We start from the raw sequence: 21,998 nt of genomic DNA on the forward strand, positions 1-21,998 counted from the left end.
CGCAAACCCAGAAATAGTGCTTCAGGTTAAGATCTTTGCTTCAAGATGAGAACAGAAATCGTGCTCCATCGGCGCGGTGGCAGCAGGAGGCCCCATAAAGTGGTGCTTCAGGTTAAGAACAGTTTCAGGTTAAGAACGGACCTCCAGAACGAATTAAGTACTTAGCCCAAGGTACCACTGTATTGACTATTATGGCTGATGGGAACTGGAGTCCAACCACATCTGGAGGAGCATCGGTGCCCCATCCCTTCTATAAATGCTGAATGATCAAAATAAACACTGAAATTGAACTGGTTCATTCATGTGCACACAATTCTTGATTTGACTTGTTGCTCGCAAGTATTTACCTGGCAAAATAGGTTCACATCATAATTGGAAGCCAGGGGCCACAATAAAATAAAATACTTGCATTCTACACAAACTGCTACATGCAATTTGGCACATGTAGTAGAATGGTCCAGCAGGATACCATAGTCGATGGTATCCTTTCCCACCAGGTCAGTTCCTTCGTCCAATCTAAAACCATGGATGAGTGAAATTTCATGAGCATATGTATCATTGAATAACAGAGCAATCAGAGTGGAGGGTGCTAGCAGTGGCAGAACTGGGTAATACGGTGCCCTGTGCAAAGGCCAAAATTTGGTGCCCAGCACCTTCGTGCTGCCTTCCCAAAGCAGGGTAAGCAGGTGCTGGGGTTTGGGAAAGTGGTTCAAGGGCTTTGGCAGGGTCCTAGAGCCCTCCCACCTCCTTCCCAATGCTGGGAAAGTGTTAACTAGGCTTTGGGAAGGAGGAAGGAGGACTCAAGACCCTGTCAGAGCCTCGAACCTTCTTCTGAAAGCCTAGCACACTGGCTCACACAGCCCAAATCTGCCAAGGGACACGAGACTTTGGGGTACAGCAGAAAATAGAACCATATGAAAGCACATGGCATCTTATGATGGAATCCTACGCCCCTGAGCTGTACCATCACTGAGGTTTTTAAAAAGCCACTTCTCTTCCCTTCAACACTTCTCAGGCACATATGAAAAAATCTGAATCACTCTAGGCATAACCCAACATAAACTGCAAAGCAATATCAGAAGGTCTTCTGCAATCCATGTCAAGGGACATTGAACTAGGAAACATCTACAGCATAACAATATCAGGCATGACCCACACCCCAGCTGTCACCTGGGACAAAACTTGTCATTCCTCCCCATCGCCAACCCAGGAAATGATTTGGATGATAACGTGGCAAAGGATCTCTGCGGCCTTAAAGAAGGTGGCTAATTACCCCAAAGGAAGTGCTCAGATTTTGTGGCTGGAAGGGGCAGGCTGCAGGCAGCTGCTGCAAAAATCACCAGTCAATTCCCTGCTGCTCTCCTCCTCTTCCATTTCTCCAGCAGAATGCCTGTTGCATTTCCTCCACAGGCTTGAAAGAGCAGAAGCGATTCCTACTCTCTACCCCAAAAGGCTCACTTACCTGGAAGGAGAGATGCAGGCAGGTGGGATCCAACCCACAGGCAAACCCTTTCCCAACACTGGCAGCTTCCTTCCAATCCAGATGTTTAGAAAGCTTGTATGAATTTAACATTGTTTTAACTTTCTGTATGTTTTAAATGGCAGCTGTCATTTTGTTAGTGACAACTTTATTGTTTTATCTTTTTTTGTAAACCACTTTGAGGGTTTTGCTACAATCAGGTGGTATATAAATTTTATGAAAGAAATAAACAATCCCATTACATACTAGCAAAGCACTGGCATAGTGTCCAATGGATGAATACTATAGATTGTAGTAAAAATTAAAACAATAAAAGATGCTAATAGACACAATCCTTTCCAAACAATACAGGCAATTTTGCCGTGCTTATAAAGGAGAATTCTCTCTCCTTAATGTAAATTTGATTTAGAATTAATTTGAATACATCAGCGGCATCTACAACCTATTTTTGACTGCAAATTGGCAAAGATAGAAACAAAACCACAGGATATAAGACAAGGTGGAATGGTCTCCCTTGGGAGGTTATGGACTCTCTGTTTGAGGTTTTTAAGCAGAGGCTGGATGGTCCTCTGCCATGGATGCTTTAGCTGAGATTCCTGCATTGAGGGGGTTGGACCAAATGACCCTTAGGATCTCTTCTAACTCTACAATTCTGAAATATACTCAGAGTCGCAAAGTGATTTCATGCTCTTTATTCAGCTCATAGTGGTGAGGAGGAATGAATGAATGTCCCCTCACAGTATCTGCTTTATATACATTATTTACACAATGGGCTGCACATGATTGGCTAATTCCGGAATTCTACTGTAAGCCAATCAGGTTGTGGATTCACATCTATCTGGAGCAGGATTGGGTGGTTCCTGCCAACCAATCATACTGCTGCATTGTTCTAGGACCAATCAGACTGCTGCATTCTGAATCCTATTGCTCTAGGACTAATCAGACTGCTGCAATTTGGATCCTATTGTTCTAGGACCAATCAGACTGCTTCAGTTTGGATCCTATTCAACTCAGTACATAACAAATTCTATGATTCTAAGGTATATTAAAAGGGCAAAAATCATGAACTTTCCTTATCCGTAAGCCCACCACAGATAGGTTTTAGAAAGTTCAGAGATTTAGGGTACAGTCCCACATACTGGAAATGTGTGTGTGTGTATTCTGGGTTCTCCCTGTCACTGTAAACTTGGTTCAATTTGCACAGCACTGCCCCTTCCTGTCCCCCCCAAAAAAAACTGCTCTAGAGGGCCCCACAACCCTATGGAACATATTTTGAGGGTGCCCAGGGGGCAGCAGGGGAGAGAGAGGTGAGTGAAGCTCCATTGCTGAGCTGAACCACAGCATTTGATACGACCCCTCTCTCCTTTTGTGAAATGCCCTTGTTTTAAGTGTGGCCCTCCTCTTCAAATCACCTTTGTAAATGTCTGCTCCTTCAGTAGCTTCATCACAGGTTGTCTCCTCAGTTTTAGCAGTTCATGCAAGCTAGAAAACATGTCACAATCTACAGTGCCACCTAGTTTCCAGTCTAAAAGGTTGTGTGTGTGTCCTTCCCCCTCAGTCATGTCAATAGTGTTCTCTCTGCTTTCACACAGCATATCGGAAGGGGAGGGGGGCATGTTTCCATACTACAAAGTCATACCCTTTTATTGTTCTCTTCTTCTTGTGCCTTTCTAAACTCATGCTCTAAGGAACAGTCTATATCATTGAAGAGTCCCACGTCATCACAGTTCTTTAGGAACCGAGTTGGTGTCGGAGTTTGGTCTGAGGAGAAATATCAAAAGGAACTGCAGTGGGTATTTTTTGCAGTTAAGAACAAGGTATTGTAACATAATATATATTTCAGCATATTAATATAACAAGATACAAAACCAACATAGAGAAGCCATTGTTATTTTGTGTACATGGTACCAGAGGCAACTCCCATAAAGTGTTTTTTTTTTTTTAAAAAAAGGTTTTTAAAAGTATAAGACGAACAGATCTATTTGCATATATATATATAGCGCTTCCCCAAATCCCTAAACTAAAATAAGCAAGGAGGCTATCCTTAAAAGATGGCGAAGAAAGCTGTATCCTTTATTTTTGTTTCTATTTCTTAATATGTTTGTTCAGGTGTTACAAAGATGGAAGCAAACACATAAGCGAAGGGAGCACTGTTTATGAGCATATTAAACCCACCCTTCTCCACCCGTTTCTACTGTCTTCTTCTCATGGAAGACAACTGTCTGAAATGCAGAAACTTCTGCACTCATGGAAAATCAGGAAGCGTCCACAGGTTTAGGAGGCTTCCCCCTTCAGGCAGGCAGAAGCTGGAAGCAGTGGTGGTTGGTGACCCCATTGGGACTGGTAGGCAGGGAAGCCAAGCGCAATCATGACCCATGACAGGCAAAGCGAACTAATTCACCATCCTCTTCTCTGCTCATTTCTACAAGGAGAAAACTGAGACTAAGGAGGAAGAAGCGGACAAGGCAGGTCCACCCACTGGACTTGTAAGTACGTACGAAGGCCGGGGGTGGGGTGGGGGGCTTGGAAGAATCAGTGCTAAGGCTGAGGCAGTGTCCTATTTGTCCTAATGAACCGGCCTCCATAGGTTGGAAGGCAACGTAAGTGGCAGGGAAGGATGAGATGGAGCTAGCACACTCTACACCAGCCTTTCTCAACATATGGGGACCCAAACTCCCATCATCCCTAGCTAGCAGGATCAATGGTCAGGGATGATGGGAGTTGTAGTCCAACAACATCTGGGGATCCAAGGTTGAGAAAGGCTGTTCTACATACTTTCTGCACACACACTCATATGTTTACTCATCTCTCTCTCTCTCTCTCTCTCTCTCTCTCTCTCTCTCTCACACACACACACACACACACACACACTAGCACATAGGGTGTTTTACACTGGAGAAAGGAGCATTAGAAGAAAGGATTCAATATTCTCTCAAACGACCACATCCTGGCTCTCCAAAGCAGTGCTGTGGGGCTGTACTTAGCTAATATAGCATGGGAAATAAGAGCAGGAGCAGCTAGGTTAGGTTTATTTCACATGGGTGACTTTTTGTTCTGTGTGTGTACATAGCATTATGGAGAAGAAAAGAGTTTGCATCTTTCCTATCATAACTACCATATTTTCCCGTGTATAAGACTAGGTTTTCCCCCTTAAAAATAATGTCCAGAATTAGGGGGTGTCTCATACACGGATAGTGCCGAGGGTGGATTTTCTTAAATCTGAGTCCCCCAAAATAGGGGGCGTCTTATACATGGCCATCCATCAGCAGATAGAGCTGAGTGTCATCAGCATATTGGTGACAGCCCAGCCCAAAGCTCCGGGCAATCTGGGCAAGGGGGCGCAGAAAGATGCTAAAAAGCATTGGGGAGAGGATTGCGCCCTGCGGCACTCCACACACCAAGGAGTGGCGCAACGACATCTCCCTCCCTAGCGCCACCCTCTGTCCCCGACCAGAGATAAAAGAGCACAGCCATTTACGGGCTATGCCCTGTATCCCCACGTTGGTGTGTTAGTCTATTAAACTAAGGAACTGGTGAAATAGAGGAGGATGAACAAATGTTAAAACCATAATTTTTTAAATAATAATAATAATAAAATTTATATAGAGAATGACAGCTTGCCAGTGAGAGTCCATAAGTGTCAATGAACCTCCTGCAATACCTGCATATCTCCTTTTCTTATGCCCAGTTTGCTCTTAATGTGTGTGAAGCCAATGCAACTTGATCAGTTAGGATAATTTATCTGGGACCACTGCAACCAATAAAATATCACACCCTCTGCCTGCTATTCATTCAGCTGCTCTAGTATTTTTAATGAACATTAAAGAACAAAAGGAGCTGATTGCAACAATAGTGTGGGGTGGGGTGGGGGGTTTCATTCTACGTTCTGAGTTATATGAGCAATTTTGGCCTGAACGAAAGAGTGCTGTACAGTGTTTAACACCACCAAAGGCTTTCAGGAAACACCTACGGCTGTAGATTGTTTGAGTGGTCCCAGAGCCTTTTATAGAAAACAAGAGATTTTCCTAACTGTTTGTAAAGAAAAGCACAATTTTATATGCATATATTAAAAAGTGAACCACAGCATGCAACGTTTTTCAAAACGGACTCTAACTTAAAGATGTTTGCTTCTATGAAGGAACTCTAAACTTAACGGATCCTTAAAAAGCGGAAAGGAACTGTATTATTTCAATCATACATCAGACTTGTTAAACAAAATACAGGTTTTTAAATATTATTTGTCAGACCATTTTTTAAAAATGGTATTGCTTAGCAATAACAAACAGCTTCAGAGAATAGCTATAGATTTTCTTCTTCTTCTTTTTAAAAAATCAAAGTCTTTCAAACTAAACCATAACAAATGTGATTAATCTACAGTGTGGATATGTGACAAGCAGAGATCCAAAGGGTGTAATTTGATGCCTGATATTTAACAAAACTGTTTAGTCTGCTGTACATTTAATAACAGGAATTTGGCTTGTTCAGCTGGAGCGCTTCAGTGAAGTTATATATTAGCCATGTTTTACTTCCATGCAATGATAACAAAATCAGAGAACTAGGAGCAATACGAGTGCTGAAACAAAGGCTGCCTATCACACCACAGAGGGGTTCAGATCTCTCTCACTTTCTTTTCCTTTTTTATTTTGACAAAGTTTTTATTTCCACCGACTTGTCACATCATTACTCAAGTGTATTAGACAATCTGTGTCCCGGGCAGCTGGTGGGTTGTGGGGGGTTTGCCTTAATACCCCAGAAAACACGAGCATGGAAGGATTAGATTGCATGTAGCAGAATTGCCTTACTGCACAGTTAACCAAAAACACACTAAAACCCATAGCCAACTTGAATGAACTTTATTTTTACCTGTTGTTTACAATCATGATCTTAAGGGATTAAGGCCCTGACAGTGCCAGTTGAAGGGGTGTGTAATATGTATCAGCATTTAACATTTCTGGAATGTTTTATACTGTTGTGGGTGGATAACACGGTCCCAGCTGAAAGAGAAGGTTTCTACTCATGAAGCTAAGCATCTGAAGACTCCTCAGCTGTGCACCAGATTGACCAGTGAGCATGAAGGCTAACATAGTCTTGTCATCTTGTTTCCTAGCAGAGTAACCTTATTCAGAGATAGGGAACCTTTTGCCCTCCATATACTGATGGACTACAACTCCCATTATCTCTGACCGCTGGTCATGTTGGTGCTTACCAGGTTTCCTATTCCTAAACTAAATAGTCCCAGGATCCCAAAGTGCTAAGGATACAATTATCATGGTGATGAGTTTTCATGTCATTGGTGCAACTGGTAGTGCCAAGGCCATTTACAGTTTGATAGGCCCAATCCTTGTGGTTCATGCTTCCAGGCTAGACAGACAATGGGAGGCCCTGATTAAATCCATGTTTTTTACCTTCTGGTCCCTAGCACAACTTCTGATCTAAAGCCCACCTACGCTCGGAGTCTATTAGGCACTCATTCTTCCAAGCTGAAACAAAGGCAAAGGACTCTGTGACAATCTCCCCTGCAGTGTCAACAGTAGGAGTAGGTTTGGCATGGCACTTTCCTTTACGATGCACTTCTGCTGCAGAAGCCAAGACACAGGGAAATGGTTATGAACCACTGAAGTGCCTAAAGGAAAGCTTCCACCAGAGCTATTATTCACACAGAGTGAAAAAGCCCTTAAGCCCTTTTTGAGGGGCTTGGCTCATGTGGGAGTTCCAGGCTATGGCAAAGGGATGGCCAGAGGAAGCAGGATTCTGGCAGCAACATATGGGAGCACCCATATGTTTTGGACTACAACTCCCATCAACTTCACTCAAGTCCAATGGTCAAGGTTAATGTGAATTGGAGCTGGAACCTTCTAGGAGTCTGAGGGAAGGCTGCTCCATCCCAGCCAGATGGGCGGAGCATAATAATTATTATTATTATTATTATTATTGGTAAAGGGACCCCTGACCATTGGGTCCAGTCGTGGCCGACTCTGGGGCTGCGGCGCTCATCTCACTTTATTGGCCGAGGGAGCCAGTGTACAGCTTCCGGATCATGTGGCCAGCATGACTAAGCCACTTCTGGCAAACCAGAGCAGCGCACAGAAATGCCGTTTATCTTCCTGCTGGAGTGGTACCTATTTATCTACTTGCACTTTGACATGCTTTCAAACTGCTAGGTTGGCAGGAGCAGGGACCGAGCAACGGGAGCTCACCTCGTCGCAGGGATTCGAACCGCCGACCACAGAGCAAGTCGTAGGCTCTGTGGTTTAACCCACAGCGCCACCCGCATCCCCTATTATTATTTTTTGTGTTGTTGTATTTTCATAGAAGAGTACATAACTGTTTGCCATGATTATGTAAAGAAAAATCCTCCCCATCCCCTTTTTTTGTTTGAAACTGCTTTTCACTGGTTTCTTGCTGTTCACTTCTGCCAGTATCTGATCTTAACACATATTACTGGGAGCAGGGTGTGTGTGTGGAATAAACTGCACCCTGGTAAGAACATGGCTAATGTATGTAAAAAGTAAGGGGTGGGTGGGGGAATTTAATGAAGTTTAAGCATACTGCACCTGGGTTTGCTATAGGGCAACTATGGCTACGATTCTTTTCAAATGCAGATGACATGAAATAACTTTGCCAGAAAAACAAGGAAGGGAAGGGGGTGGAAAAGATGAATGCCTGATGGGAAAGCATGTCTAAAGGGAAAAGTCTCTCCCACTCATATATCATTTCTCTTTTTCATTAGAAAATCTTAGAATAAACCATCTAACTTTAAGGAATTTAGATTTCCTGAGGGGCTAGGTGGGTGATGAAACAGGTTTTTTTTTTCCCTAACAGCATCTCTGTCAGAGCAAAAACTAATGAGATGAGAGTAGAAAAAAAATATAGATGCATCCTAAATTACAGGCTGACTAACCTGATGTTAAACTAGATCAAGCAAATGTATCTTTGTTTCCTAAATACTGTGCAATCCCACAGGGATGACCTGGTTCAGTGTAATTGGCTTATTCCACACTTAAAACACACTTTCTTCTTCTTCTTTTTTGAAATATACAGTGTAAAACTAAACATGTTTATTTGGAAGAAAGTTCCAGAGGCCAATGGGATCAGTCCCAATAGGTATCTAAGATTACAGCCTAAATTCTAAACCTATTTAGGTAGTGGGGGTTGGGGACTGGGTAAGTGGCTGTGATTGCCATCATTTAAAAAGTCTGACCTATAGGAAAAGGCCAAGGTGCTGCAAGAAAGGGTGAAGAGATATTGCCACTCTTCCTTTGAGCTGCTCGCACCATTCATGCCCCAGACCTGATTTGTGCTAGTTTGGGTCTTATCCAATGCTGTAGGCTAAGCTTACTGATCACTCAGCAATGGCTCGATGCATAACTAACAAACAAGATTAGAGCTGAACTTGGAGGGGGAAAAATATCCTCCAGCAAACTGTCATAGTTCAAATGTGTTTTTGCAAAAATTCTCCTAGTTTGACTTTTGTCCAACAATTCCAATTATATTTAATGTGAGGATTTTAGATAAAAACAAAGGATAAAAGTACTGAGTATGGTGCCATTATTGCTTTTAAAAAAAATCATCGAGATGTGTGATTTTTTTTAAAAAAATATATAAGAACTGTATGGCTGTATTGTTTTTAACACTCGATTGGGAGCCGCCCAGAGTGGCTGGGGAAACTCAGCCAGATGGGCGAGGTATAAATAATAAATTATTATTATTATTATAAGAAGAGCACATAAGAAGACAGTGGAACGGTCTCCCTTGGGAGGTTGTAGACTCTCCGTCCTGGGAGGTTTTTAAGCAGAAGTTGGTGGCCATCTGTCATGGATGCTTTAGCTGAGATTCCTGCATTGCAGGGGGTTAGACTAGATGACCCATGGGGTCCTTTCCAACTCTACAATTCTATCATTCTATGACTGCTGGGTCAGACCAAATGTCTGTCTACTCCAGCATCCTGTTCTCACTGTGGCCAACCAGCAGCCCACAAGCAGGGCATGAAGGCAACAGCATTCCTTCCACTTGCAATTCCCAGTAGCATAGAGTTAAAATATGCCATCATGACTAGCAGCTGTCGATAGCCTTATGCTCTATGGATCTGCCAAATCTCCCTTTAAAGCAGCGGTTCTCAACCTGTGGGTCCCCAGGTGTTGTTGGACTACAACTCCCATCATCCCTGAGCTCTGGCCTTGCTAGCTAGGGATGATGGGAGTTGTAGTCCAACAACATTTGGGGACCCACAGGTTGAGAAAGCCTGCTTTAAAGTCATCCAAATTGGTGTCCCTCATCTGGTCACAAAATCCGTAGTTTAGCCATGTGCTTTGCGAAGAAGTGCACGTCCTTTCGTTTGTCTGAATCTTCCAACGTTCATCTTCAATCAATGGCCTGGGTTCTAGCATCATGAGAGGGAGAAGATACTTTTCTGTCCCTCAGAGTCAAATGTCAGAAGCCAAACTTGAAAATATTTGAAATTAAAAAAACAAAAACCTGTATCCTGGAATTATTGACATTTTAAATTGCACTCAATTTTGTGAAAGCTTTAAAATTGTGGAAAGAAATGTGACTGGTATGGGGACTGTTGTCATAGTACTACAGTGTGAGAGACACTGTTAATGGCCAGAATAATGTCTGAATTCTTCCCTCGCATCCAATGGGTGACTCTCAACCGGCTCACACTTATAAACCTAGCCTTTGTGTTGTTTAAATAAATGGAAAGTACCTCATTTAGCATTGCATAAAACAGGTGCCCTATGGGATAAATGCATTAAGACATTATACCTATCGCAATTACATTTCCGCCTTCTGATGTTATATTCACCCGTGGCATTTTGGCAATACACTTGCAGCATTTATTTTACATTTAGAGGAGGTGATTCCCTAAATGGGATGAGCAATCTGAATCATCTCCCTGAAGCCAATCCTGTAACATGTACTTCACCTCATCCTCCCTTACTTTGAATAACTTTGTACAAATGCGGCACCCAGGAAAAAGACATCCATCAGGCAACATGAGAAAACACAGAACCAGCAGAAAGGAATACAAGAGAGAAAACATACAAAAGATCCCTTTATAATTCAGCGGATGAGCCTCAATCCAACTCAGGAAGGGCAGTATGAGAGTCTGTGAAAACTGTTATCCCACTGCAGACTTCTACCCAAACTCTGCTGAATTATTCTGTGAGTGTTAATGATTTTTAAAAGCCACTGACATGGCTCAGAGATTACATACTGTCTGCAGTATAAACAGTTATACAGAGTGTTTCAAGGACTTTTATTGCTTCTGGTTCCAAGCTTTTCCCTCTGCTAGTTAGGGTTTTGTATGTTGTTGTTTTTTACAAGTGTCTATGTAACTATGCAAAATGTTCACAGATGTGCTCTTGAGGACAGTCTCCACCCCTGGCAGTTCCCCCAGAGATTCTCTTTTCACCTCAGAAAACTCCTCTCTCCGCAGAACTTAAAGGAATTCCTGTGGAGCAGGTGTTAGGGATGGCAAGTTGACTCTGAAGGGGTTCCATCCACACCATGTATCTCAACAACATTGTTTTCCTCAAATAATCACGGGAACTGTAGTTTGCTAAGGGTGCTTTTGTGAGGGGGTGACATACAATTCCCAGAATTCTTTGGGGGAAGCCCTGGCCGTTAAAGTGGAATAAATGTGCTTTAAACGTCTGGTGTGAAGTGTGCACGGAAATGTCTACCTAGAAGCAGCTTTCGACATTCTCAGTGGTCTGATTCCACCCTCCTAGTTCAAGGTTAGACCCAAGGAAGAAAGAACCAGAGCTCTTTACAAACAAATGTTGACATCGGGAAGATGGAAAAGCTGGGGCAGCCATGAGCCTCAACGCCTTGTTTCCTTTAGCCTTATTTGGGTATTCCTTCACACCTTTAAGAACTGTACAGAGGGGGAGAGCAGGGCCAGTTACCCACCACTGCATCCTGCTATAATAATAATAATAATAATAATAATAATAATAATAATAATAATAATAATTTATTATTTATACCCCGCCCATCTGGCTGGGTTTCCCCAGCCACTCCGGGCGGCTTCCAACAAAACACTAAAATACAATAACCTATTAAACATTAAAAGCTTCCCTAAACAGGGCTGCCTTCAGATGTCTTCTAAAAGTTTAGTAGTTATTTTTCTTTTTGACATCTGGTGGGAGGGCATTCCACAGGGCGGGCGCCACTACCGAGAAGGCCCTCTGCCTGGTTCCCTGTAACTTGGCTTCTCGCAGTGAGGGAACCACCAGAAGGCCCTCGGTGCTGGACCTCAGCCACCATGCTTTGGGAGGGGGGTTATATATTGAGGGAGTGCCTGCTGTATACAAGTCGCATCCCTTGTAAGAAGAGCCCTATCAAAGAGTCGAAGGCTAAACTTGTCCACCTAGTTCTTCTTTATCTCCACTACAATGGATACACAAAACTCCACTTGAACTCCTTCTGGTTACTCCAAATTTGTTTTCCAAATTGCACAATGAAACTATCATAGAATTGTAGAGTTGGAAGGGACCGCGGGGATCATCTAGTCCAACTTCATGCAATGCAGAAACTTGCAGCTGTCCTGTATGGGGATTGAATCTGCAATCTTGGCGTTATTAGCACCATGATCTAACCCACTGAGCTCTCCAGAATCAGCCAGTCTATTAGCTTAAGCTTAAGAATTCTTAACTGACTTGTACAGTCATACCTCGGGCTAAGAATGCTGTGGGTTGCGTGTTTTCGGGTTACGGACCATGGTGAACCCGGAAGTACTGGAACGGGTTATTTCTGGGTTTCAGCGCTTTGCGCATGCACAGAAGCACCAAATCGCATCTTGTGCATGCACAGATGTGGCGCTGCAGGTTGCGAATGTGCCTCCTGCACGGATCACGTTCGCAACCCGAGGTTCCACTGTAATCTAACTGTACCACTGAGGGCTAGGGAGGTGGGAGGATGGAGAATATGGGAAGTTTCTTTTTTGTTATTACGTCTTACTTGTTGTTTTCATTTTTAGCTTCATAAAATTATAAAAGCCAATAAAAATATATTTTCTTTTTAAATAAAAAGAACCTCTGCTTCCCATACAAAAAATGGGGAAAGGCAATTAGAGACAGCTGTAACATAAGAAGACGCCTTTGGATAAGAACAAAATTTGGTATCCTGTTTTCCACAGTGATCAACCAGATTTCTATGGGTAGACCAGTCCTCTCTTACTGACCTTTTGCAGCAATTGGTACCCAGAGGCATGTTGCTTTCTCTAATCTTGAAGGTTTTATTTAGCCACAATGACTATCAACCACAAAAAGTCTTATCCTCCACAAATTTTGCCTAACTCCCTTTTAATGTTCTCCAAGTTGCTGGCCATCACCTGATTTTGCATAACTTAGCCACACCCTGTGTTACAGAAGAAACACTTTCTTTCATCTGTTCTGACTCTCCCATCCTTTGGCTCCATTAGATAACCCCATGTTCTAGTATTATGAAAGAGGAAGGAAAACGTCTCCCTATTTGCTTTCTCCACATCACACATACTTTTGTAAACCCTTATCATGTTCCTTCCCTTCCCTTCCTCAGCTTTTCCCCACAAGGTGCAAGCTATATATATTGCTCAATTGCACATAGTTTGTTTCTGACTTTTTGTTTGTTTGTTTGATAACATAGATGCAAAGGTTGGAAAATTAGAAAGTGGAGAAAACAGCACAATTTCCCATATTTATGTATCTTGGAGGATGAAGCATGTATGGCAAAGGCACATTTGTGCAAAAAACAAGGAAAATGGTTCAGGTTTCTTCCTCACTGTACCAGTTTGTGCTGTCAAAGAACAAAACACTGGAAGAAACAACGCACAACTAAGCAGCACATGGCAGGAGCAACACTTTTGACTCACCACAGTAGGCCTCAGACAGGACTGTGCCTATTTAATTTATCATACACTCAGTTGGGAAAATGTGAATGGGCTGTGGTCTGCCTTTTGCATCTTGAGAACATAACTGAACAACGAAATGAGCATAAGCCCATTTACCATCCAAGGTGTGACAGCATTGTGGGCCAGCGCCCCTCATGGTGATCCAGCACTGAGTCCTGAATATTGGGGCTAATCTGCCTCACCTGCTGGAGCCTCAAATCCAAGCCTGCCTGTGCAATTGACCAATAGCAGGCAGGCTGGAAGGTGGGCCTTTCCCAAAGGGCGGGCCTAACGGAGCAGAAGGCTTCCCTTGGGTCCACTCCTGGGGAAGAAGAAGCAGCACCCCCTGGCCTTGCACCCAGTTACTCACCAGATCTCCCACTCTCCCTCCCTTTGTATATTGGTTTTCTTGTTTGTGCTTGACCTTGCTATGGACCTCGTTGGCCAAGCAGGAATTTTTTTCCATCTGACCAATTGGCTTGTCGTCTGGCAGTTTTGCCTACCTCATAGCAATCATTACAACTTGGCAGCTCAGGTAAGCCTTGGTTGGAAGGGAGGTTGTAGCCTCTGCCTGTGCCTCTGAGGGAAACAGTATCCCATTAAAGGGATCCAAGAGGAATTGCTTCCACCCAGATGCCCAGCTGGGAGCTAGGGCCAAATCACTCCACAAGACAGCGATCTCTCAGGGGCATTCCTATTTGACGTAGGTCATAGGATGGCCCTGCTCTCAGGTTGACCCAGGTGGTTCCAGAAGTCAATGGTTATACCCAATGCCTATGCCAAACCTTTGACACCCATAATCAGTAAAGTTGTAGACTTATTTGACCCAAATTGTAATGTGTCTTGTCTGCTTATTCCTGGTAGATGGGGCAACGGGGGTGGGGTGGGGAGCCTTGGCACGAAACTAATGTTTATCCTTATCCGCATCAGAATTGACAACCGATTGCCTTTCCTACTCCTATCTTCTTACCTGATAACATGTTATCTGTTTTCAGTGAAGGAAACTTCAAAGTCATTTCATGTTTGTGCCTGTGAATCATCAGGTGATCCTCTGTTGGAAAACGCTGCCAAGCAAACACAAAAGGAAGGAAAGATTTCGTTTCTGAATATATGTCTGGCAAAGGACATTATTTTTGTTCTTAAGGTAACTGGTTCAGGCATTACGACAACACACTCAGGATGTGGGAAGGGGTGGACTCCAATGATGCAATGTGTAAAATTAATCTTTACCCATCATTTAAGAGAACCTATTTTCTATAAGGATAACGGCACAGGCAAATGTATTTCTCTAGTGATGGCTGCTTTGGTGGTTAGTGGATTTTTTGGTTCTCCCTCCCCTTTCTCTATACTTTTCAAGGTGTGCTCAGACAATAGTCTATAGATATCATCATAAATATTAGTAGTACTATTTCAGTGTTGATATCAAAGCAGCCAAAACGCCACCAGCAATGCACATAAAACCCATGGGAATGCCAAGGTTTGCCATAATAATTGTAAGGCCATGGAGAATCCTAAGGGGAAGGAAAAGCCCCAAACAGCTCAATGAATATTAGAATGCAGATTATTTTGGGAAACCAGATTATGACTCCACACTGTAACATGTTGTCTCAGGAGCCACTTGTTATTACTGCGCAAGATGTCCCCAAAGGGCTGGAGTTATATTATTTTATTTTTCTTATTTATTAAAAGGTTTGCTCTGCTTTTCATCTCATCTGGGTCTCAAAGCAGTTTGCAGAGAATAAAAACATACGCAAAATGTAAAGCATATATTCACTGGACTAGTGACAGCTGTATAGCTTAGCTACAGAATTGTGTTACGTGGCTTTATTTATTATTTCTATCTTGCCCTTCCTCCCACAGGATCTTGGGGGTGGTGGTGGTAAAGGTAAAGGGACCCCTGACCATTAGGTCCAGTCATGGCCGACTCTGGGGTTGCGGTGCTCATCTCGCTTTATTGGCCGAGGGAGCCGGCATACAGCTGGTCATGTGGCCAGCATGACTAAGCCACTTCTGGCGAACCAGAGCAGCGCACGGAAACGCCATTTACCTTCCCGCTGGAGTGGTACCTATTTATCTACTTGCACTTTGACGTGCTTTCGAACTGCTAGGTTGGCAGGAGCAGGGACCGAGCAACGGGAGCTCACCCCATTACGGGGATTCGAACCGCCGACCTTCTGATTGGCAAATCCTAGGCTCTGTGCCCGACTTGCAGGGTGGGGGTGGGGGTGGTACAGCATCCTAAATATAGTTTCTATCAGTGGTTCCCAATTAGCTAAGTGCTGCGGACCTCCTGTTTTTCAAAAGCCAAGCAATTGCTTTTGAAAATGTTGGAATCTCTGTGGCAGTTTGGTTAGGTGAATGGTGTCACCATACCCTCCAACATGTCCTAGCACAAAACCAGATGCATGTCTTCTGGGCTGTACTCCTGCATTAGCATGGTGCCCCAAAATGAGATGCCTTGGACAGTTGATGGATCTGTGCCATGGACTCCCTGGGTGGGTTAGGCAGACCCCCAGAGGCCCGCAGGCCACCAATTGGGAACCACTGGTTTATACAATAACAACACCATATAAAACGAAATATCCAAGCAATATCAAACAGCCTTTAAAAATCCGTAATAAATGTTTAAAGACCAGATGCATGTGAATACACCAGAAGATGTTATGCTACAGCTATAGACTTGGTTTGTATTCCTAGCCATTCAACTCACCTGTGAGCAGCCTGGGGCACTGCAGACAAAAGGCCTCTCCTGTTCCAAATTCATCTTTGATTCCTCATGAATCTACATGTTAAAAGGAAAGGAGGGAAAGGGAACCCCTAAATTTCAGAAAACAGAGAAAGTATAGTTGCCTGGGCCCCCATAAAAAACATCAACAACACACAGAAACTTTACCACCCACCCTTAACTCCTAAAATCAAACTTCCTAGTGTCTGCTCCTAAGTGCCCTTCCAGAGTATATTTGTGCACTTAAAATGAAGACAGAATTATGTTGTCAGAGGAAGTTTCTATCTGGAGAAAAATTATTCTCAGTGTTATTATTAGATAATACTACCAATGCTATTCAGAAATATCACAAATTAAATACTGTATACCTTTTTACCTTTGCCTCTTCTAGTGATTACCACTTCAAACATAATGCTTAAGAGCCTTTTCTAAGACTCTGAAGTGATTATCTTGAGCAGTGATTAAGTATTAAGAAGATAAGATTAAATATTATTTATTGATGTATTTATTAAACTTATATTCTGCACCTTCCTCCAAATGAGCTCAGGATGGCGATCATCAAACAATACAATGAAAACCTCTAAAAACAGTTCTAAAGAAACAGCTGCTATAAAACAGTTTAAAAACAACCTTCTAAAAAGAAAATTTAAAACTCCTAAAATCAGTTAGGTACTCTCTAACTAATAATCAAATGCATGAGTAAACAGGAATCTTTTTAAATTTCTCCTAAAAGTTAATACTGAAGGAAATGGAAGCACTTCACGAGGGAGGGCACTGCAAAAGTTGGGGACCACCACCAAGAAGGCCTGGCTGTGGGTCACCACCAACCACCAACTGAGCCTCCTTTGCTGATCACAGGGCTGAATGTGGTTGCTATTGGGGAAAGCACTCTTTTAGATTCGATCCATTCCAATATAGGATTGGATCCAGAGGCACTTCCTCCATAACAGATCGAACTCTTGCTGTCCAAATAATGAGTGTAATGAAATGACCTCTGAAGGTATACAATGACCTTTTTGCATGAACAAACAAAGCATATAGAATCCATCTGTTCAGTGGCGTAGCATGGGGTGTCAGCACCCGAGGCAAGGCAAGTAATTTGCGCCCCCTAACCCGTGGATTTGCGCCCCCTAACCCTAACCCCCAGATGTTGCGCCCGGTGCGGCCGGGCCCCCCTGCACCCCCCACAGTACGCCACTGCATCTGTGGTCCTTTGCATTAATTTATTGAAAATAATGTTCCATCATTCTGCCCCCACATTGTGGATGAGGGGAGAAAACAGACTTTATACAACCTGACAACCGAGCCACTGCATCCATCTCTCTTTCTTATAATGTGTGGAAAGATGCAATGTGACTTCAGCACAGGAAGAAGGGGAAAGAGCTAAAAGAATAATTTGAAATTATTCCCCCCCATGGCAATATTAAGAATATACTATATGTTTGGAATGTTGGGCAGGAGCATTCTTTTTTTTTTGGGGGGGGTTCATAAGCCTCAGTTGGTTATATAATGGGAAACCAATAACCTAAATTGCAAATATCTGGATCCTTGTTGAAGAAACAGTTTTGACCATGTCACTCCGTGGAAAAACTCGCTTCAGTTCTGAAACATTCCTTGTGGCAAATGTAGTCCCAAGTTGCTTTCCATTGCTTTGCTACCTTCATCCATAAAATAGCAACTCATGCTTATTCAGTTTAGAACTTCCAATGAACTCGTTAGCAACAAATTACATCCATTTCGTCTACTGTATAACTCTTGAGTCAATCTGATTCAATTTTACAGGGATATTTGTTAGCTTAAAAATCTGGAGATTCTGTTACAGTATTGTCCCATTTTGGGGGACTGGCATTCTTGGTTGATATAGCAAACCTCTCACCCACTGTGAAGCTGGTGAAAGTGTGGGAAGTTGATATTCCACTCCCATATTCCATTGCATCATGACTTGTGCTTGTATTTTTGCTTGCTGCTGTTGCGATAGTTGAAACCATTGTAGATTATATACATTTGGACTTCTCTAGTTATCAAGGCTATTGAACCTTATAATTGACACCAGGAAGGTAGATCTGAAAATGGGTCATGTGATCATGTTTCATTGGCTTTTACCAATCATTGATTTGGAGGAGGGGGAGATTTCCAGTAGACTCATGGAATCATAGAATTGTAGATTTGGAAAGGATCCCCCAAGATTCATCTAGTCCAATGCCCTGCAACACAGTGTAGTACACACTGATGCTTGCAAACTGCAAGCTGTGTTTACTAGGGTGGCTATAATATTGTTTCCTTACACTGATAAACACATATGTCATCTGAAACAAACTGAGTCACAACAAGCCTAAAGAGAATGCTGAAATAAAGCAGGAGCAGGCGGTGGGTCAGCCTAAAAATCTCACTTAGCTTCTCTTGCTGCAGTGAGTCATTTCCAGGCTAGCAGGACAAGCTGGCCCTTGAGCAAACTACAGTGGCACCTTGGTTCTCAAACTTCATCTGTTCCGGAAGTCCATTCCAAAACCAAAGCATTCCAAAACCAAGGCGCGCTTTCCCATAGAAAGTAATGCAAAACAGATTAATCTGTTCCAGACTTTTAAAAACAACCCCTAAAACAGCAATTTAACATGAATTTTACTATTGAACAAGACCTTTGATCCATACAGTGAAAGCAATAATCAATGCACTGTACTATAAAATAAATAAAGACAGTCCGATTATTATTTTTTCTTACCTGCACTGATGATACTCATTGTTTAGATGGGGGGCTTTTATCCATTTCCGCAGTCACACAAGCAATCAATCAGTAGCTGAACTGGGTTCCACACAGTCACAAAAACAAATTGACCCCAAAAAAATCTCAAAAACAAAAATGCAAAATAAATAGCAAAAACAAAAGAGCCAAACTTAATCCATTCCGGAAGTCCGTTTGACTTACGAAATGCTTCTGATTGGTGCAGGTGCCCTGGAAACAATAGCCGATAGCCGTATTGGACGTTTGGTTTCCAAAAATTGTTTGAAAACCGGAACTCTTACTTCTGGGTTTTCAGCATTTGAGAACCAAGACGTTTGAGAACCAAGGCGTTCGAGAACCAAGGTACCACTGTATAGTGGTTTCTTTCTGAAATAGACTAATGCCATGCTTGCTTGCTTTTATTACATTGGACAACTCTAATATGGATATGCATCAAGACGCCATAGAAATCTCTTACTTATCAGAAATTAATATTTCCAAAAATACCCTTTTTCATTTTGTGTTAATAAATCTTAAAAATGCTTCATATTAGTGAAAGGCTTTGAGAAACTTACACTTTACATTTATTAGAAGAAGGTACCACACTGTCCTGCTCACATTCTTCAATTCTGGGTCAAGAGGCAAACTTCAAGCGAAGAGTCTGTTGCTATTTCAACACAGGCCTTTATTGCTCTGCTGGTGCTATCTAAATAAGAGGGGAAAGCTGGTGAGAAAATTTTATGGCAACCCACAAACAATTGTCTTGGATCAAAAGAACTGTACACAGCAGGGCAGTATTAAGTTCCAATATTACATAGAAACTAGAGAGAGAAATAAGGTGGGTCACAGCTCTCCTTTTCTTTCTTCCATTATAAAGTGGGATTTCCTTAGTCTTACTTTTTCTCCGTGGAAGCTGACAACCGAACATATCTCAGTCTGAACAAAACTACAGGATTATCTATGAATGTGGGACTAAATTTTCTGTAACACGTGAAACAGGCTCGGCCGCAATTTTCTGGAGCTTTAGCAATTTTAACACAAGAAGCAATTCTCAATGAAATTACGGAGACATTTTTATAAAAGAAGTTAAGGCAATATATACTGAACAATCAGCAAAATTGATCGTAAATAATGTCCTGGCTGAGAATTGCAAAATAACCAAAGGAACCAGACGAGGTTGTCCACTGTCACTTTTATTGTTTATAATAGTTTTAGAAGTTTTGGTGCAAAGAATAAGATGTAATCAAGCAATTAAAGGAATAGGGGTGGGAAAGAGAAAATATAAATTAAAAGCTTTCTCAGATGATGTGGTGATGTCTGTAGAAGAACCAACAGAGTCACTCCCGAAATCACTAGAAGAGATAAAAAAATCCGGAGAAATAGCAGATCTTAAAATGAATAAAAATAAAAACAAACTCCTGGTAAACAAAATTCCTGGTAGGGAAATTGGGGACATTCCAGGATCAAAACAGAAGCCATGATGGCTTTCGTAATTCCAGTAATGTCCCTGGGTAATCAGGGTATGATAGCAGCAGCTGTATCTGAAGTGCTGCTCACAGGTCAACAGTTTGGGGTACTAAAAAACCAAAGGCTGGCCTTGGAGAATCACCCAGGACAGCACTTTGTACAAAGCAGAACTTTTGCAGCTAGTGCAGCAGTAAGTAGAATTAACTCTCCCTCCTCAACCCGCCTCAACATAGATGTTCCTGCTGCTCAGGAACATGAGGCGAAGTAAAGCTGGTTGGTACAGATGCTACAGGAAGACCAAAGGAACAGGTCATGGTGGAAGACCAGCTTGTATAACAGGAAAACAGGGTGGAATTCAGACTTTGCAGAGGGAGCACTTTGCAAACATTTTCATCCCTTGTGAAATTAGCCCACCCTTTCAGGATTCTTTGTGTCAGATCTCATTAAAAAGAATTCAGCACAGGACTATACAAAAGAGACAGCAGACCAAAGAGTTCAAAGATCAAGTACAGTACAGATAGGGTTGAGACCGTGCAGAATGATAATACCTCCACAAATCCTTAGTCCGCAGAAAGGATATCCCACTGAACTTAAGTAAGTGAAATTAGGGGTGTTGAGCGTTTTTCTTTCTCTCTCCCCCCCCAAATTTGTTGAGCTAAAAAATGAGGTTTTGAGCTATTTTTAATTAAAGTTATCCAAATCTACACTACTGACATGGGCCATACGCCATGGTTTCCCCAGACATTTCAGCAATTTCCACCTGGACACTGTTTGCGAGGACTGAATGCTGGCTGCATCCCGGAAATTTCAGACATATGGTATATAGTAAAATATATGGGAACTGACATCTTAATTTCAGAATCGAAACAATTGTACTTGTAATCATTATATGCCAGTTTCTGAAAGTATTAGCGTAGTTGTGCAAGTGAAAAGAAGCTTAGGATTTAATGTAGATGTTAACAACATCTTTCAAAATTCATTGCCCTGTAGTGACCAAGTAAAGCACAGTATTGGCAGCCTACATATGCTAGGAAGCCCACTGCATTGTTGAAGCCTGACACACCGATGAAATATCACTCACTTAGCACGAGGCAGAAAGATACATGGCATTCAGACTGAGAGAGTGTGGATAAAGATTGGCTGAAGATAGAACTGTGTTCAGGTCAATATTGTTTAATGTGTATTCTCTAATGGGTAATTCACATAGCTATGGAGAAGGAGTGCATTCTGACTTTTCCATAATCTTCACAAATGGCTTGTGTGACTGTGATAAGCTGCATATATACAGTACATACCGTATTTTTCACTCTATAAGATGAACTTTTCCCCTCCTAAAAAGTAAGGGGAAATGTGTGTGCGTCTTATGGAGCGGATGCAGGCTGTGCAGCTATCCCAGAAGCCAGAACAGCAAGAGGGATTAGTTGTGCAGTACTCCCTCTTGCTGTTCTAGCTTCTGGCTTAGCCCCTCAGTCCCTTCCCCCACCTCCTGGAAAAGCCCCCAAGAGCCACGTGGAGCGTGTGTGTGGCTTTCGGGGAAAAGCCTGCAAGCGCCGCACACACGCTCCACGTGGCTCGTGAAAGGGAGCGCTGAGCAGAGCCTGGGATGCATAGAGGCTCTGCTCAGCACTCCCTTTAAAGAATATTTTTTTTCCTGCATTCCCTCTCTAAAAATAGGTCCGTCTTATGGTCAGGTGCGTCTTATGGAGCGAAAAATACGGTACGTATCATACAT

General features: G+C 42.5%; 1 protein-coding gene and 1 long non-coding RNA gene across 9 annotated transcripts in view; both read right to left on the minus strand.

Annotated features, from left to right (window-relative positions):
• The window catches only part of LOC309515603, a 224,086-nt gene extending 202,407 nt beyond the window's left edge, over positions 1 to 21,679 (minus strand). The window contains exon 1 of the long non-coding RNA XR_014212559.1: positions 21,574 to 21,679. This is a non-coding gene — a long non-coding RNA (uncharacterized lncRNA). The remainder of the gene's footprint in view (positions 1 to 21,573) is intronic.
• The window catches only part of CREB5 (cAMP responsive element binding protein 5), a 271,795-nt gene that overhangs the window by 193,914 nt on the left and 55,883 nt on the right, over positions 1 to 21,998 (minus strand). For 4 of the 8 annotated variants that reach the window (XM_082193487.1, XM_082193484.1, XM_082193485.1 and 1 more), the window contains exons 2-5: positions 19,375 to 19,505; positions 16,066 to 16,137; positions 14,326 to 14,419; positions 3,120 to 3,241 (exon numbers count right to left, since the gene is read on the minus strand). In XM_082193487.1, the coding sequence (XP_082049613.1) occupies positions 3,120 to 3,241; positions 14,326 to 14,419; positions 16,066 to 16,119 (270 nt within the window). In that variant the 5' untranslated portion in view covers positions 16,120 to 16,137; positions 19,375 to 19,505. Of the gene's footprint in view, positions 1 to 3,119; positions 3,242 to 14,325; positions 14,420 to 16,065; positions 16,138 to 19,374; positions 19,506 to 21,998 lie in introns of those variants that run through there. The other 4 variants (XM_082193489.1, XM_082193486.1, XM_082193488.1 and 1 more) reach the window with 4 other exon arrangements.

The sequence above is a fragment of the Podarcis vaucheri genome (genome assembly GCF_965113315.1).
Source record: "Podarcis vaucheri genome assembly, chromosome: 12".
NCBI classification, from domain to species: domain Eukaryota; kingdom Metazoa; phylum Chordata; class Lepidosauria; order Squamata; family Lacertidae; genus Podarcis; species Podarcis vaucheri.